Raw genomic sequence first — 19,002 nt, 5'->3', positions numbered from 1 at the left:
TTCACACATCAGAAGCAGCAGTTCAAGGCACTCACCTGCTACCAAGTGCAACCTTAGGTACATCCTTTGGCAGGAGATATGGCCAGTTAGTAGTCATGGCTATTATTATAGTCTTTAGTACTTGACTAGAGCTATAAAACTATTAACAGTTTAAAATGGCTAAAAGAAGGACAAAGGTTTATTATATTCTGTTGATTTTTGTCAAACTATCAAAGTTCATTGCTTCCAAGACAAATTAAGACCTTTAACAGTAAAGCCATTTTCTAACATGTATTTACAATATCAACAAACCTAACTGGGACTCAGTGTGTTATTAACTATTAGAGTGTTATACAGCAGTTTACACTTAACGGTACGGGTCTTCAGTCTCAGTGTGTCTGTTTCTTCAGCTCAGCCAGTTCGAGTAGGGGTTTGTAAAGCTGCTTAGACTGGTTTTATCAGTGATGTTACTGACGCTGCTTGACTTCTCATCAGAGGCTGGAGGTAACATGCGGGAGGTTTTGTAGTAGTAGACGAACAGGAAAAAACCTGGCAAGCAGAGAGACATGGTCAGTAGTGTATAGAGAAAAGGCACTTTGCATGAAGAACATGAAATATTTTTGTTCTTTCAAATAAATATGCATAGTTTTTAATATTAAAAACTGAATTTAATCAATAAAAACATCAAGCGTTATCCTGTGAGTGCTATTATGCAACACGGTTGACTTAGAATGATTGAAAGGTGCTTGCTGGTTGTCAGTACCTTGGAAAGAATTGAGGATGGTGAAAAGGTAGAGCGCGGGGACCTGGAAGACACCATAGGCAAAGAAAGCAAAGCCCCATGTAATGCCCAGCATGAAACACAGGCCCATGACGCTTAAGATATTTATGCTACTTTGCTCCCCTTTTTCTTTGGCTCCTTTGACATTCCTGAGACAACAGAGCCAGGACATCATGATGATAAAGGTGGTAAAAGTGAAGAGGAAGACCAAAGCATAGTAGCCTATGTTGATGATTAAGTGGGCACTGTTGTCTGTTATCCAACACCTTAGAAGGAAAAGACAAGTCAGCTTTTCTGAAATTTTATATGAAATGTAATGGAATAGTAATGGTACGTAATAGTATAGCAGGCTCACATCATCACTCTATCTGCAGCATTTCCAGTGTTTTGGTAGCTGATGACTTGTTCACCATATTTCCCAATGCAGAGCAGGACAATCCCAATAACTGAAGGCAGTACTGGAAAAATAAATGGGGAAAAAATCAGGTGAAACAGCAAGAAGGAAAGAGTGAAGCTTTCAAGAAGTCTATAGATGTTCAATTTTTAATTATAACATAAACTTACTCCAGCTGGTAATGGCGATTTTCAGTATGTAGTGATGGATTGCGATTTTCCCTCCTGTATACAGGCTAAGACACAGGTGGAAGGCCTGCGCAGCAAACCAGGTGAAAGTGGCCAGCATAAAATAGTGCATTAGGGCCGCCATGATCTTACAGCCCACACTGTTGTTCAGGTTCGCCACATAGTTATTGACCAGGAAAGTGAGGTTAAGCAGGAACAAGGCACACACCAGGTTGATGAGGATCTTTGTGGCATTAGTGGCCTTGATCCGCCTGTATGGGGAGATGATAAACAGAGAGGAAACAAAGCGTGAAATAATAATGCCCTGTGGGTCTAAATAATTAGCAATCAAGGTATTTGTTGATTTTGGTAATTATTTCATTTTTAATTAATATAAATTGGGAAAAACTGACAAATTCAATATTCTCACATGTGGAGATTTTCTGAATTTAACAGTTTGTAAAAGACTAAAGCCTGCTTAGTCTTTTACAAACTGTTAAATTCAGTCAAAGAAATGTGAAGGGCAGGTTGCTTCTGAGAGAAACTTGGTTTTGAATATCAGCAACCACAAAAGGTCAAATTTCCATATTGCAAATACAGTAAAATAAACATGGTTATAGACGGTAAAAGTAGGAGAGATGTTACATACAAATAACTGTTTTAAAGGGAAATTATAATAAAAGTGATATAGCCTCAAACAAAAAGTATAGACGATAATTTCAAGTTACAGTTGAACTTCCCTTTTTAAGCCATTTTAATACAAAGTCCCCAGTTTTCAGAAGCTCAAAATTTAAATTGAAAATTGACTGACAATCAGTTTCACTGCCCAATAAGACCCGTTCCCTTGTTATTTCATGACAAGTAAAGCACACATAATACCTGAAGTTGATTCAAACCCTTGAACATTATAGCTTTTAAATGTTAACATTTTGTATAGGAGGGCCAAAGAGATGTTAGCATAAGAGAGACTGAAAAAACACAATAGACCTATGTAGGAGATAGCAAAAAATGTTAGGAGTTTGCAAATCTAAAATCTGGTGCTTTCTTAAATAGATGCAATACTCTGCCCAGCTCAGGAACATCAAAAGACCACAGAGGAACACTTCACAAAATCTAACCAAGTAAAGACCACTCTTGAGAAGGTGCATGGATCACTGTCAAGATCTACAATCCAGAGACATCTTCATGAATGGAAATGGAGACAAGAATCTACACAGCACAACAAGATGCAAACCACTGGTTACATTCAAGAACAAGAAGGCCTGGTCAGCTTTTCCAGAAAGATCCCCAAGAACCTGGTGTGGTGGGATGTGGTTAGCTGCACGAGCAGGGTTCAGGGGACAGTGCCAGGGGAGATTGGCCAACACAGCTGATTTTTATCAGCTGTTCAACCTCGTGCAGTAGCTGCTGGGGCCTGGGGAGAAGCAGCATGGACTGAGAACGGACTGCGGAGCAGAGCTGGGCTGAGCAGGAGAGAGCTCCAGGGCAGAACTGAGCGATCAGCTCTGGACAGTGTGTAAATAAACGTCACCTAAAAGTGCAACTGAGAACTCTGTGTATGCATGTGTGTTGCGCCATGGTCAGCTAAACAGTGTTATATCTGGAATTTACTGGGGGAAAAAAAATCTTCGGCCACACGAAACCAATATTAACTTGTATCAGAATGACGCAAAATGTCACATATTAGTCATGGTGGAGGGGATGCTATGGAACTGTATTACTAGTGTTTACTGATGATTTGACTGTCGATAGAGATAGCAGCATGCTCATATTCAAATTCAGTGTAACTGAATGCTCAGTAAAGATGACCATGTGGGATCACAGTTTGTAGCTGTGAATAAACTGTGAGGATGTCTGTGCTTGGCAAACCCGCACTACCCCCACATGGGCTCCACGTGTACCCACACAGGGCTAACGGCAAAAAACGCAGGTGGTGCCCGTGTAGGCTAGCCGATGTGTGTCATACATCTACAGAGATGCAGGTAACATGCACCTGCTTTTCTTTAAACAATGCTCATTCATAGAGGGTTGTGCGCTGAGGACTTAGAAATACCCCAGGAAACATGGCAGGTAAGGAAAGTATTATATTTGCATGCGATGTACACTGATACATACTGCTGATATTTCCATTACATAACATCAGCATCAAGGCCCCTGTTGATGAATCTCATTTCCCTGTGGTAAACATTATGACACCTCATCACAGTGTTCCACTGTCCTGGAAAGCAGCCTTATTTACATGAAGCTTCATCACACCAGCTGCCAGAAAAGCACGTCTTTCTAAACAAGATTTTTAAAAAAAATTCTGTACAGTGTTTGAGGCTATTGCATCAATAACAATTTTGCTCTATTTTATTCATAAAGATCCCAATCATGTTTTTTTTTTCAGGAATATATCACCTAGTTATAGTGAGAGCTGTGAATTAATCTGGTAAAGACTTAGTTGCTTACCCTTAAACACCAAGACTTTGCTCTTGTACCCCTTTGCGCAATAAACATTACATATTAAGGTCCAAATTATTTAAAACCTAAACAGTATTTCTATTCACGATTAAGGATTTTGACCTCTGATGATGAATTTTACAGTTTCTCTTTACTGAGTCTCTCTCTTTACAGAGATTTTTAGAGTGATTTTATATCTTATTCCTGGGATAAGTATTAGAGACCTATACAGCGCAGTACTAATTTTCAACAGATTTTCTCTGTAAAGCTTATTCTGTTCTTCTGTTGTCATCTGTATTTTTAATGCACACTTTTTCTTTTCTGACTATTATATAGTTAAAATGCTTCAATATTGGAAAAAAAAAGCCCAACTTACTACCTTGAAAGGAAGTGCATGAAGAGGATTATGGCGAGGAAGAACATGGAGAGTCCACAGCCAACTTGGGTGATGATTGTGAGGTTTTTAAAATCAGAAGCTGAAATGGTTTCATTAAGAGGAGTCTGCAAAAAGCACAGAAAAGCACATCTCATATGAAAACAGTGCCTGATGTTTACAGTGAAGAGTGTGGTTGAAGTCGAACAGAAAGTACAGCCCCAGTAATAGTAGCTAATTAGATAAATGGGCAAAAAAATTAAGTCCACAAACTGTGGAAAATTTCTGAATAACATTCCTCAACATAAAATTGTGACCAATTTGATTATCGCCTAAAGAGTCAAATTCAAAGTGAGCTCGTATTTCAAAACAGTTTAAAGATTTCATATGTTTTCTGTGATACATTGTTAATAAAATGTGGGTTTACTAATGATTTATAAATCACGTCATTCTGGTTTTATTTACGGTTTACACAGCATCCCATTTTTTGGACGTGGGGTTGTACATCATTACAGAAGAAAAACATACCATCAAGATAGCAAAGAATGTCAAATGTGAACACTGACACGTAATGCCATGTTTAGTTATATTTGTCACACAGCCATCACTCGTCCAGTTTGGTTGACTTCCTAAGAGAAATAAAACAAGGAACACAATGACGGCCTAACCATACATAAGTTCAGTTTGCTCAAGTGTCAGAATTTAGCTGCTTGTATCGTTTGTACTGCTGATGAGAAATGGTTTCAGACTGGTTTAAAATAAAACTTCAACTTCTGTTTCCTGATAAATAATTCCACACATTGAAAGCACCATAAAACTCACAGCAAAAACTTTTAGCATGCATCTGCGAGGAAACACACTTTCAAAACCATAAAAGTAATGTGATCAGCTTATGTCCATTTTCTGATTTGTTCTTGATACCATGATACAGCTGAATCTTTAAATTGGCCATCAGATACGTGGCCTTTGCAGTGGAAACCATGATCCTGTTGTTGATTTTTATTTTGTTATTTATTCATGCTATGATGTGGCACTCACCAGAAACTGGGTTTCTGTTTTCATTATCTCTTGCAGTGTTTTCCATGTTAAAACATTTGCATGAGCTTTTTTTTTTTAAAGTTCACCACAGCATGTATTATTGTGAATGCAGGCTAAACTGGTCCAATACTGATTCCAGTAAAACCAAAGAAATGTTGAGTTTATTTAGTCATGACAAGTTATGGCAATGTGGTTAGTTTTGTGTTTTTATAACCATCTAACACCAAATCCAGTCTCAGAGAAGTTTGGAAAAAAGAAGACACAACCTCCAGTCTATTAAGTTGTGTTTCTGTACTTAAAGTGTTCTTCTTCTTCTTTCCCAACCTTATTCTGATGTCCCTAAACATGTTTTTTATTAGTTCGGTCTCATCCGGTACTGATTTTTGTTCATTGTCATTCAATTAATATTTTCCACTTTTAAAAACTGAAGGTTGGAGTTGTTTCATATTTTTCCATACGATTAATTAATAATACATTGTTAATTAGCATTAAATGCTAACTTGATTAGCTTTAGGATATAAAACGGTTAGGGATAGAAAAAAAATCATGCCCTTTTATTCTTGTTTATGCAAACATCTAGTCCCACGGCAGGTATCTAGTGCATTTAAGCATAGAGAGATGACCTGAAACCGAGCATGAGAATATGGAAGAGAGGTAATTTAAGTGACTTTGAATGTGGCATTGTTGTTGGTGTCACGTAGGCCGGTCAGAGTATATATGCAGAAGTTCGGCTCTGACAATAAATTCACTTTACTCAAATGGACTCCATAGTCACCAAATCCCAGTCCTATAGGGCACCTTTGGGATGTGGTGAGATGTGAGATTCACATCATGGATGAACAGCCAAAAATCTGTAGCAATTGTGTGACACCAGTGTGAACCAAAATCTCAGGAGAATGTGTCGAGCGACTCGTGGAATCTATGCCATGAAGAAATAAGACTGCTCAAGCATAACTAATGACATGGCTGATAAGTGTATGCTTCCTACTGAAATACAAGAGTTACAAAATTGTGTTGACTGTCCTGAAAATATGTGTCTACCAATACAAACAAATACAGTGTTTTTCTGTACATATTTTGGACTTTTACAGAGAGTGGGCTCAGAATTCACTGGCGTCATCATTGAGCTGATCACTTAAGACTGTAACACTTCTCTCTTAAATAATGTAGAGAAGAAACTTTTTGCTCAGCTTTTCTCAGCAATACATAAATAATATGTAATACACAAAACTGTAAATGCCTTATGTCAGGGTGCAAATGAAGCAGAGAAGCTACCTTGACCATTCCATGAATGACAAGACGGTATCCCTCTCTGCAAACAAATCAACAGAAAATTAATGAATTTATGCTCTTAAAATGGAAAACAAAATAGAGAAAAAGACCCAAAAGACCCAAACTTTTCACTTACATATGTCATATTCGTAAAAACAATGTTTATTTTGTCTGTGAGGTTGGTGATAGCAGCTCCCATTTCAATGGCTAAAACTTCATTCCCTAAAACAGTACTGTTCTTCTTATCCTGAAAAATCAACTTATGGTCAATCCATCACTGAACATTAAATTTTACATTTGAATTAGCCTGTAGCCCCTTACCTTAGCCATATTGATAAATCGGAAAAGAGCTGCAAATAGGATACTGACGTTTTGAGCAATAGCTTTATCAAAAGCTTCTTTTGGCAGCATAACGGCTCTTGAAAATGTTTTCAAAGTTTCTGTGTTGTCTATAATCTGCAGGAAAGAACACAGAAAGAGTCAGGCTCAGTGCATATTTACCTGGATCTTACTCAAAATACCACAAAAATCTGCAATGTGATGCCCAAGTAAGCGGTAACTTGAACATACTGTAATAACTACATAATAATCTTAACTGTTGTTTTTAGTTGCTGTAACTGTTTCAATTGTACAAAAAAATCTAGAATAAAAAGGAAGTCGTAGGATTACATGCAATTATGGGCAAAGGCCCCTTCCAGTTTTTAGGTGTCATGATTTCTAGGTAAATCTTAAATCGAAGCAATGACATTTTGGGAACCCGCTACTGCTGGGATTTTAGTGGAGTAAATGCTAGGACAGAACAATAGAACGTGTAAAAGTCAAAATAAATTTAATTCCACCTACATTTATGCTGTCATTTGGAGACTGATAAGCAAATAATACTTCTTCTACTTCGTCTTTATGTATTTCTTTCACCAAAACTCCTTTGACTCCTTCTCCTACAGATATTTCAGCTGAAGATCCATTTATGTCGGCGGCCAAGTTCCTTATGTCATTCATTAGTTTACTGTAGACAGATGTGAGAACATTTCTATATTATACTGTAAATGTAAGATGCTGTACGTAAAATCAGTTTTTAAAAAAACATGTTTTACAGTGGGGGGGTTTTAAATGTCAAAAACCAAACTAAACTTTCAGCATTTTCATTCTGGGGAAAATAATATAGGAGTTTTTCAAAGCTGCTAGAATGTCTTACACGTAAGTTGTTTTTTGGCAGCAATGTGTGACGCACAGTTTAATTGTATTAGTGAGATATGGAGATCACTTTCAACTCTTCATTTCAATAGTAAGGTTTACTGATCCTGAGCCCAGTAGGTAGTAGTGCCTAAATCTAAGTAGCAAGTGAAAGCAAAACTAGACAGTGAGTGGAAAACTCAGATTTTAAACTTCTTGATATAGATCTTCTTAAATAACTCAATAGAAAATAAATGATGAATACATGCAGTATATCATTTGGTAAGTGAGTGTGTCTTACGCGGCATTTGCAGCAATAATTTCTCCTCCTTTTTTAGAAAGTGTTGTATTAAGTTCTTTTTTCTCCTCAGGTATTTTCACTGGATTGTTACAGTTTATACAGTTGATGGTTGTTAAGTTTATGTTGATTATGTATTCATTCTGGAGATTTGGAGCTGGAAGGTGGAGAATTTAGGTTTAAACTTAAGAACTCAACATTTAACAAAATATAAAGAAAGGTGTTATTTTACTCTCAGCATTTTACTTATATGAATTTTATTTAATCAAATTATGGCGTAATGCAAAGACTCTGTTAGGCAAGATTTGTCCGATTCATTGTGCACTCATCAGGAAAAATGGCTATTATGAAAGTGTGATACTTGCCTGCACTTATCTAAACTTACCCATGGTACTGCATTCTTCTTTATAGGCAGAGTTTTCACACACCGTGTTTGTATCGATACATCTGATATGACAAGACCCTTCAGCATTATTTTGTCAGATTTTACCACCACAATCAGAGAAAGAAAGGCAGGAGAAAAAAATTAACATTGCATTCTAATCCTTATTTTCAAGGTTTCAACTTTTAAATGTTTCCTATTAGCTCTGCATTTTATCTTTTCATTGATATGAATTTACCCGAGTCTCTGGTATTGAAGACACAGTTTTTACCTGGATCTGGATGACAAAAATGTTTGGTTAATTAGATATTTTTTTATTTTATCATTTATCATATTTTATCATTTTTTTTATTTATTTTTTTTATTTTAATTTGCTAACAATGCTGAAAAAACAAGAAGTTCAAAAATATAAAATACTGAAGAGTTGTTTTACCTGTAAAGTTAAATTGTGTGTCGTTGCAGAATGTCCCATACAGAACGTACATATGCACACGTTGATCTATATGCCATTTTGAAATGTGAAGTTTCAAAATGTTGCTATTGTTTTTAATTTTTGGCCAAGTGTCCTGAATTATTCTGGTATAATTTTCTGGTATTAAAAAACAACATACAGATACATTTTTATTTGCTAAAATGCTGATTAGAAAGTCAAATATTGGCAACTAAAACAATATGAAACTAAGCTGGACTCACCCAATTCAATTCCGTTTGTCTCTACAAATACTATGCAATTCACTTTTGCTGTAAAGGCAAAGAACAGTGTGGGTTTTTAATACATTTAAATCTTTTACATGCCTTAACAACTATAAATCAATATCTAGAAAAAAAACACTTTCAGAATTTTATTGGATTGACATTTTAACAAGGTCTAAATAAAGTGCATTTACAGGGATGAGGCATCTCACACGGGACAAAACATCCACGTAAATGTGTTGCACTTCATGTTCATCTAAACTTGGAGTTTGTCCCAACATGCTTAAGTAACCTGTTCAAGTTACCTGATTATAACACATCAAAAGGCTCCTTTAAATTAATTAATCTCCATAAAGTCTTGTCGAACCAGGTCTCATATTAAAATGTCAAACCGAAATGTTCGTTATATGTTGCATTTCCAATCAAAGTTCCCAGAAATTTCAGTCCCAGTCCAATTAATTTCAACAGGTCAAATCTTTGGCTTTTGTTTAATTTCCTCTTTGTTGGACGGTGATTGCAAAAACAGAGAATCTCATTTCATCGCAACTTGTGAAAAATGAGAAGCAGTTGTAACTGAAATGTGTATTTGACTTACTCTGTTTCCAGTACTTTGTTGCACTGATATTGCCATAGAAACTATCGACAACAACAAAACTTTCTTTCTGCTTGAAACAGTTTCTGATATCCATGAAATTATTTTTATTGCAATTTCCATTTTTTGAACAGTCATGTATAGAATTGGATGACCCTGAAATAAAAATTGACAAATATTTTTATCAATTTAGTTAACACTGACATTATAGCTACCACAGTTGAACTTGTGATATTCAAAATTTTTGGTCGTCTTGTTTCAAAAGTATAATTCATTTAAAGAAAAATTAATTGTGATACACTAGCACTTGCTGAACGTTTAGCTAAGATAACAAATGTCCTGTAAAGATTCAGCAGAATTCATGTACTCACCTGGAACCTGCAAAATGCTCATTAACAAAACCAAAGCAGTCCAACTGAGCCGAGTCATGTTTGGATGGGATGTAATGTGAGTCAGGATGTGTGACTCATTCAGTCCTGCAGTTAATATATACCAAGTATTGTTCAAAAGCCATTTTTAAAAAGGAACTTTCAGCCAAAGATGCCCCAAGCATTTCATTTTTTACCTTTCTCTAGCTGAAGTCAAATCATTAGTCAGCAGAGCACCTGGAGAGGAACTGAACCTCTGGCGATGTGCACTTGTTGTCAAACTTTGGGTAGATACCCACTGCACAAATTTTGTCTTGCAAATTCAGTTTCTGAATATGTCATCAGACTTGAGTGTGCTATGCAAAGCAGGCATAGAAACTGTGATGTGCTTGGATGAGGATCCAGGACTAATTTTGTGAGCTGCACACTGGCTGTTATCATGTTGTGCATACAGAATCATTTTTCCATTGAAGACGTGTTAAAAGCATAACCTTTCAGGAGGATTTGTTTCCTAAAACTCTCATAAGTGATCATTTCTCATCATTTCAAGCAGATGAAATATGTTCATATTATTTAACAGCTCAGATGCTATCTGTGTTTCCAAGTTTAATGGAAACATAAATAATGTTATTCACAAAAAACTACAATGAGATAAATTAAAACTCGGAGTAAAGACCCGACTATGGCCTTTAACAACAAAGCGGAGGTTATCAGTTTCAGTGTCAATCTATATTTTTGGAAACAAGTCTGCGTCACAAACAACCTCCCACGTTTTCAAAGGTGTGACATTAAAATCAGTATCACAGTGGGTGGAAAATGAAAGATTTGACCTGTTTTGCTCAGTAAACCACATTTATTGACACAACTATATGAGTATTGCAATATTTAGTCCAAATTCTTTGGGCTAAATATTTGGACAATATTTGGCCTCTGGACACCACCACAGAGAACATTTAGGATGTGATCAAAGCCCTGATTTTTGCCTGTAATTATAAAGGTCTGACAAAAGTATTTCATTAACTGTTAATGAATTACAGCCATTTTTATATATTTCCTCTTATTTTCAGTGTGGCTCAAAAGTAATAAGTGGTTTTATGGCCACGCGAGCTCAGTTTCCTTGTCATTTCATTACAAATGAAGCCGTTAAAATATCTGGAGCTGATTTTCAACTATTAAACTTTTTTTTAAAGACCATCATTAGGCTGAAAAACCACAACAAACCTATCAAAGAGAAAGTCAAAATTTCAGGATTATAATTACTCTAACTATGACGATAAACTATAATCTATAATCTATAAACTATAATCTATAATCTATAATCTATAAACTATAAACTATAAACTATAAACTATAATCTATAGCTAACTATAATCTGCAGACACCTTCATGAATGTACATACTGAGATTTTACAGTGAGGTACAAATCACTGATTAGAAAGCATCTGTCTAGTTTTGAAAAGAAAAACGAAGATTAACTCGCCCTAGGATGATAAGAAAAGTATACAGCAGGAAAGTAATAGTCCATGATCCAAAATATACTGCGCCTGTATATGTATACATGTATGTATTGCATCATCTTCATTTGTGGTGCATATAAATTTGGACGTAATGTTAAGGTACGGGCATAATGATGATGATGTGACTGCTGACAGAAACAGCTGGATGAATTGTGACGGCTATCTCATAATGACCAAGGGAAAATGTGCTTAGATTTGTAGCATTTTATTGGCCATGCCATTTAAAAATCAGAAGGTCAACTATATTCTTTAACAAAGTGTTGAGATCGTTTGCTGTGGCACCTCAAATTGGGGTTGGCTGCAACTTGTCTTGAAATGTAACAGTTTCCTAATGTGACATCATTAATCAACTACCCATCAGTTATAAAGTCACAGTGTATATAAGATTTCACTCTGTAGACTTCCATGATGAAACTGTGATGGCGGTATAGATCGGGGGAGGGTAGAAAACCACTTCAACAGCATCAGTGGAAGATAGAAGAAATCTGTGCTGTTAATGGAGCAATAACGACCCTCAGTGATGTGACTAAGAGCCCAACACTCATGTTATACAGCCTTAGAAGTTAGAAGATGACTCTTGTAAGGCACACATCTGCCAAACAGTATTTAAAGCATCCTGAGAATGAAAGAATTTCTTGGAAAAACATTGTCGGAATTTTGTTGGCTTTCCAAAAAAGGCAGACATTTCATATTTGCACAAATAACCCGAAGGTATTCCATTGAATTTAATTTTGAACCTCTCTTTCTCAGCATTTGAAGTTACTGCTGTTATTGTAGTCAGTGTGACTGGGAATTTGACTGTCTGGCAATTCCCACATGGATGCCAGTTATTTCCATTTCTGCTTACTTCTAAAAAAAAAAAAAAAGGGCCCATAGGGGCTGCTTGCTGATAAGCTCTTGCTGCTGATATATTTATAGTACTATCTTATATACACAAAATCATTTACATTTTGTATTTTGTTTTTTCTTGGTAACAATATTTGCATGCTGTTGTGGTTAAGTGGAGTTGTTGAGCTGGAATTAGTTTGCATTTTCTTTGCTTACCAGTTGCATGCACTGTCTGAAATAAACATGTTAACTTTTAGATTTATGAGTTTATGTTTCAGTTCCCACGCTCACTAAAAGCCTCGGGGTCTCAGTATTAGACTGTATGATGAAAACCTCACATTATCTGTGCACTGTCTCCAGTCAGGTTAGTGTAACTTGGTATTAACAGTCCACGGAGTGACTTTTTCCAGTCAAGAAATAGTGTGGCACGCAACTCTTCGTATACCAACAGTGACACATAAACAAATAACAGGCAAAGTATGTACCTGTTGAGCACATAAGCTCTTGGAAGCACACCGAACACTTCCTGTCCAGCACAAAACAGCACACATGTAGTCAATGTTTTGCCAAATCCCCCTCTATGCCACACACAGAGGAGCGTTTATCAGCAGCTACAAAGCAACGCTTTTTCTTGCATTAATAGATAAACATCAAAATGACTGAAAAGAGCAAATATAAGCTAGAAGACTCTTGCAAACACTCACATGGACAGATATGAAAATGTTATTACACTAAATAAAAGACATATTATTCCATGCATGCACAGTAGAATGTAGATGAGCGACGAAGGGAAGATGTATTCTTGCACATTAATGTAAGTCAGAGGCTTGGGACCGATCTCAGTGTGAAACACACTCATTGGTTAACAACAAAAATCAGAAGCAAGCAATTACCCCTGGTTCCATAGTGTAGTGGTTATCATGTCTGCTTTACATGCAGAAGGTCCTGGGTTCAAGCCCCAGTGGAACTGCTTACTTTATAGCAGCTGGACAGTGTAGTGGTAAGATACACACCTGTTCAATTCCCACCATGCTAAAAACCAGCCCTGGAGAGGCGCAGCCTGCCTGCAGGTCAGGACAGAAGCATTTCACTATATGTTGTACTGTGTATGTGACAAATAAAAATATGCATTTGTAACCGCCTCTCTATCAATAATGAGGACCAATAATAAAATGAACACCATGTTTTAATCAGTAAAACTTGACACTAGTATTTGAGCCTATAAGCTTATCAGCAAAGGTGTTTACTCTTATCACAAAGCAAATGAGCCAAAGGCCATTTTCTCTTTAGTCTTTTATAACCACAGAACTCGTCCCCTGTTGGCAATTTTTTTTTTTTTTTAGCAGTTTTAAGTAAATTTGGATTGATTTTACCTGAAAGCAAGGGCAATTTTTTTAATGTGGTCCATGTTTGAGTTCTAAAACTGGCAAGCTTTATTAGCAAACTGCATCCATAGACTGCATGAGTGCATCACACAGGCATACATCTGTTACTGCCAAGTCACATATAAATTCACAAAAACTATAATCAGACTCCTTAGACTGGTTGCACACTTTAGTCAGCCTTTAGTAGATGGTGGCAGAAAGTCTAACACTGAATCGAACTGAGCATCAGATTGGGAAACAAAGGTGATTTAAGTGACTTTAAACATGGCATGGCTGTTGGTCCCAGACAGGCTGGTCAGATTTTTCCAGAAACTGTTGATCTGCTAGGATTTCTAACAGAGCTCAGTTCAGTTCATTTTTATTTCAAACATATACGTTCACCAACATTTCATAATATAATTCCATGCAGTTGTTTGAAAAGTTGTAGGCAGAAGTATATACTTATTTAGCCCTACCCCCTTAGATTTACATCTTAATCATTTCCTCATAATCTAAATTTGAACAACAAAAACGTATACAATGCCTTCAACTTAGCACATAACGTCACAAAAATATTTTCTCATATTCAATTAAAACTATATTTAGATTTACTAATTTGCAGAAGAAAATAAAAATCACTTTGATTTGATAGGAAGGCAGCAGTAACTGAAATAACCACTGGTTGCAGCAGAAGAGCATCTTTGAACATACAACACATCACACCGAAAACAGACAGGCTACAGCAGCTGGTCGTGTAGTGTGTGGGGAACATTTTCTTGGCACACTAAAGGGCCCTTAGTACCAATCAAGCATTCTTTAAACACCACAGCCGACCTTGGGTATTGTTGCTAACCATGTCCATCTCTTTGTGACCACACTGTAACCATCTTCTAATGACTGCTTCCAGCATATTGCAAGGTTTCAGTATTCTCACAATGGTTTCTTGAACATGATGGAGGGTTCACTGTACTCAGATGGCCTCCATAACCACCAGATTTCATTCCAATAGAGCACCTTTAGGATGCAGTGGAACGGGAGAGTCACATCATGGAAAATGATCAGCTGCCAAAAAAGTATTTGCCAAAAGGTGATTGTAGGAATTTAAACTGTTGTTAATGTTGTGACTTTTCCCCCTGTAATCTGTCAAAAAGGGAGAAGGTGCAACAGCCTCATAAATCCAGTTCACTACAGTGCATTTACCAACATAAGCAAAGCTATTAGACATTACAAAAACAAAAGAAATAGAAACATCGGTGTTAGCAAGGATTTGTCCAGTGAGTGTAGTGTCCTAGGTTTTCCTCACGAGGGCAGTATAGGAGTTATTTGAGACAAAGTAAACGAAGAAGTGCATGGCGGAAGGAGTTACAGTAGTCACCCTGATGCGGAGAGCAATAATAAACGGCACTGACACGAGTGAGTAGCAAAAACGCACTGCAGGAGATAAAACGGGGAGGTTTAGTTTCTGTCTGGATTCTTGCGCTTCTCTAATTAATGCATGCATTGATGTTTGTAACCCGCTGGCTCCACAGACAAACTGCTCTGTCTAGGACACTTAATGACAACCAACTCGAAGTGCATTCCTTTTCTCTGTGAACTGTAACACACCAGACACTTATGTGCTAATTTCACACTCATTAAAAGACATTCACTCTTATATACTTCGCAAATAATCAAGGTTTTCTAACTGCCATCGCATTCCAGTTTGCCAGACTATCCATTGTCCCAGTGTAAAATGCCCAAAGTCAAGCGATGAAACAAAGCTGATGTATCCCGAATGACAGATGGGACCCCGAAAGTGTTTTTACTCGTAACTTGTGCGGTTTGTTCAGTAACAAGTAAAAGTAAAACAAGAAAAGCAAATTAAATTTGACTATTTTCGAATGGAGGCTGGCTCGATTATGAAAACTGGATAATTAAACAGTTTTTTTCGCTTGAAAGACAATTATTGATGTTTAAATTGTGTTTGATGTTGAGCTTTGTGATATTAGTTCTTAAATTGTGAATGCACTGTCGAATAATCTCATCATTTTTTTCTTAAGGTTTAGGATATGTCTGCAGGCTGTGTAAGATGGGTGCTAAGCCATGCAGTGAGAACGGTGTGTGGTGGGAGTCCCGTGTATACGCCACCAGCCTTAAGATTTACAATATGCAGCAAAAGATGTAATATCATCGCTGCCTCTTGGAGACAGTCTGCTTTCTCCACTGAAGTACACAATACAGAACAAACTCCAGCCACGCCAAAGAAGAAAAAGCAAGATCCCCGAGCAAATGCCTCAATCAGCAGCATCGGCCGTAAGATCCCTGAGCGTCAGATACAGGTGATAAGTGCAGCTGGTGAGAACCTGGGCGTCATGCACCGTGCAGATGTCATCAGAATGATGGATGAGGAGGGTCTCAAGTTAGTGCTACTCAGTGAGCACAAAGACCCACCAGTCTACCAGCTGATGAGCGGCAAACAGATCCACGAGGAGCAACTAAAAATGCGGGAGAAGAAGAAAGCGAAAGCAGGTAGATGGTTACCAGATGCTTTTCTCATTCCTCTCTATCCTACTGCCTTCAACCCAGACATTATGTTGAAGGATGTCTCAGTTCCTAAAATGTATATGAAGGACAGAGGACAGGGGAGGTAAGGCAGAGGAGCTATAATTGAGGATGCTCAGGTGTATCCTTTGCAGAAGTGTTTTCACCTTGAACATATTAACGAGGCATGGCACACAGCCAGTTCTCTCTCCTTGCATTCCTTCTTTGTCCTCGCTGGGGAAATAAGGCTCCAGGAGAGGATGTGAGGAAAGGAACTGGGGATGTACAAACTGAGAAATGAGAAAAGAGGCATTACCTAGGTCAGTTTAAGGACGGTTCAAGAAATAAAGAGTTACATTACACCAAAGTCATGCCCTTTGCTTGAAATTGTCATAGACTTTAGAAAAGCACTTTTGGGGTGACAGGTTGACAAGCAGCTGTAAGTCCAAAAATAGTTGTTTTTTCTGCTCCAGTTCCTGTGCAGGTGAAGGAGCTCAGCTTTTCAGTTGGCATAGCGTCTCATGACCTCACCACAAAGCTGAAGCAGGTGGAGAGCTGGCTGGAAAAGAAACACCATGTGAAGATCACTCTGCGGGCAGTACGTCGTGAATCTGCAGTTAACCTGGTGAGGAAGAACGCCTATAAACCTGAGCAAATTCCTTGATTATTCTTTTATTCAGTAAGGGTCTGAGTTGTGACTAATATAACATAACATAACAAATGTATATACATATATGGTTGCCATGGTTAATCCACCACTATGTCAATTTTCAAATTCGTTATTTCACAAAAAAGCAGAGAAATGGGCAAAGCACGCTATTATTTGATTAAGATGCCAAATTACAATTATTCAATTGTATTGATGAACAAAAAAATTAGTTTTAGAGATTAATTGTTTTGCTTGATTCATTTCTGGCTTCTCAGAGAAGTCCCCTGTGTGGTTTCAAATACAGTAAGGAGCTTATTTAGCAATAAGCTAATGTATTTTTTTTAAATCCCTGTTATTGGTTCAGAAATATTTAGATGTAAGTCTTGCTTAATTACTTAAACAAAACTTTGCACAGCAATTTAGGGCTGTTTATAGCAAAAACATTAAAGTAAAATATGAGTAAGTAAAATCCTCAGTAAAAACTCAGTATTGCTCATATTCCAGTAAAAATTACTTTCGCATTTAGGTTTTTTTTTCTTCCTTAAAAGCTTTTTATGCAGAAACATCTTTGTGTTTTCTTTCCACAGGATGCCACTCTGGAGCAAATCGTGGAACAAATGGAAGTAATGGTGGGATTTGTCTCAAGGCCAAAAGTGATACGTGATGGCCAAGCAGCCGTGTGCATCCTCCGACCGCCTTCAGCAAAGGAACTGTCACAAAAAGGAAAGAACAAGGCTGCAGAAGCACAGCCTGCCAACTCCACTTCAGATGCCGCTCAGAGTGAAACGTCTCCTGTTGGCAGCACGGACACAACACAAGGGTCCACACAGCACTGATGTGACAGAAATAAAACTTTTTCACAAAAGCAAGTTGGAGTCTGTGCCTAGTGCCAAACTTGTTTTGTCAATCAGACTTTGTAGTTTAAAAGTTTATAACCCAGGGCATGGAGGTCCCACAGGATACAAGACCAGGCGGTCATGTAACCTTTGGCCAAGTAGACACAAACACAAACGCAAAATTGCTTAACAGAGCCACAAAATGACTGTACAGAAAACTGCAAACAACAAAATAACAGTGAAACATAATGAGATACAAATGCACAAAATGTCCAGATACACAAAATATTTCATGTAGGCAGCCACCAAAAGGCAAAATGACTAGAAGCACATGTAAAATAAACACAAAAGTGACAAAAAAGAAATCAAAAAGAGACACAAAACGATTCAAAACAGATAAAACATAGCTTTAAACACAAGGTAACAACAAGGTAAACACAAGACTTAAAATAGGAAAAAATGTGTATGAATTAAACAATAAAAATGAAAGACCTAATACAGCAAGAAACACTTGCAATAAAAGCAAAATTAAGCAATATGAACAGAGGGCGAAACAAACCTAGACAGATAAAAGCAGTGAGAAATGCAGAAATGCAACACAGTAAAAAACAATTATACATCTTATTTGTTGGCCTCCACGTGAGGGGGAAGGCTGTTGTTTTATAATTATGAATAAATGGATCAAGGGCATTTTTGAGAGGCTGAAACGTGCAGGTTTTGACTTAAAGTTATGTGTACACTGCAGCATTCCAGATATAAATGAATCCAGATGCAGATTCATCCTGTAAGATCTTCTTGAGCAAATCAACATGTCTTCAATGTTTTCTTATTGTGAAGCTATGACGGGAACTTGAAATTACTTTTTGTAAATGTCTGAGTTTAAAAGTCATTTTAAATTCGCAAAAACTCACTAAAACCATCAACACGACGTGAAGAAATGACTTCATGTCCAAAATCTATATTGAACTGAAATCAAACTGAGGTCCAGTTGTACTTTCATGTAATACCTGTTTGTACCACACGGTAGTGCAGTAAGTCAACGTTGCTTTTGTTTAACCAAGAAATGGTTATTTTATGTTTGAGAGATGGCAGCGTGCAGACAGTGTTTGTTGTCAGATGAGAGTAGTGTTAAAAATATGGGATATAACTGGTCTGTGTTAACATGACACAGGCCCATGTTACTGAAAAGTGTCCACTGAAACCACTGCCTGCAATTTTCACCTAACATTTGTAGTTATCGCTGGAATAATTATATATATATATATATATATATAAAACAAAGACCTCCATCATGGCTGCTCCCTGTCAGACATTCTACAAGTCTTCAGTAAAGTCA

The 19,002-nt window shown here is 37.1% G+C and overlaps 2 protein-coding genes and 1 non-coding gene across 5 annotated transcripts; 2 read left to right on the top strand and 1 right to left on the bottom strand.

The window, feature by feature from the left end:
- Window positions 1–20: 20 nt before the first annotated feature.
- LOC146371996 (adhesion G-protein coupled receptor G2-like) lies at window positions 21–10,211 on the bottom strand. Of its 2 annotated transcripts, XM_084953994.1 has the most exons (18): window positions 10,150–10,211; window positions 9,956–10,060; window positions 9,588–9,740; window positions 8,993–9,040; window positions 8,733–8,888; window positions 8,538–8,576; window positions 8,303–8,380; window positions 7,921–8,074; window positions 7,290–7,452; window positions 6,768–6,902; window positions 6,583–6,693; window positions 6,450–6,486; window positions 4,665–4,765; window positions 4,143–4,264; window positions 1,325–1,593; window positions 1,116–1,218; window positions 743–1,026; window positions 21–528 (listed from the first exon to the last, which is right to left on the bottom strand). In XM_084953994.1, exons 2-18 carry the CDS (start codon window positions 10,011–10,013, stop codon window positions 386–388), a joined length of 2,154 nt encoding a protein of 717 aa, XP_084810120.1. In that variant the 5' UTR covers window positions 10,014–10,060; window positions 10,150–10,211; the 3' UTR covers window positions 21–385. The 2 variants fall into 2 exon arrangements, with proteins under 2 accessions (XP_084810120.1, XP_084810121.1); XM_084953995.1 differs by having other exon boundaries at window positions 9,956–10,199.
- Window positions 10,212–13,194: 2,983 nt separating this feature from the next.
- trnav-uac (transfer RNA valine (anticodon UAC)) lies at window positions 13,195–13,267 on the top strand. The gene has a single exon. It is a non-coding gene; the product is annotated as a tRNA-Val (tRNA).
- Window positions 13,268–14,971: 1,704 nt separating this feature from the next.
- Window positions 14,972–17,774, top strand: mtif3 (mitochondrial translational initiation factor 3). 2 transcript variants are annotated; one of them, XM_084953280.1, is made up of 4 exons: window positions 14,972–15,074; window positions 15,701–16,169; window positions 16,637–16,806; window positions 17,418–17,774. In XM_084953280.1, exons 2-4 carry the CDS (start codon window positions 15,710–15,712, stop codon window positions 17,664–17,666), a joined length of 879 nt encoding a protein of 292 aa, XP_084809406.1. In that variant the 5' UTR covers window positions 14,972–15,074; window positions 15,701–15,709; the 3' UTR covers window positions 17,667–17,774. The 2 variants fall into 2 exon arrangements, with proteins under 2 accessions (XP_084809406.1, XP_084809407.1); XM_084953281.1 differs by having other exon boundaries at window positions 16,655–16,806; window positions 17,418–17,723.
- Window positions 17,775–19,002: the final 1,228 nt, after the last annotated feature.

The sequence above is a fragment of the Perissodus microlepis genome, chromosome 15 (assembly GCF_051167445.1).
Source record: "Perissodus microlepis isolate ML-2025 ecotype Zambia chromosome 15, ASM5116744v1, whole genome shotgun sequence".
In the NCBI taxonomy this organism is placed as follows: Eukaryota; Metazoa; Chordata; class Actinopteri; order Cichliformes; family Cichlidae; genus Perissodus; species Perissodus microlepis.
Note: the sequence above shows the minus strand (reverse complement) of the source record. Positions and strands in the feature narration are given on the sequence as shown.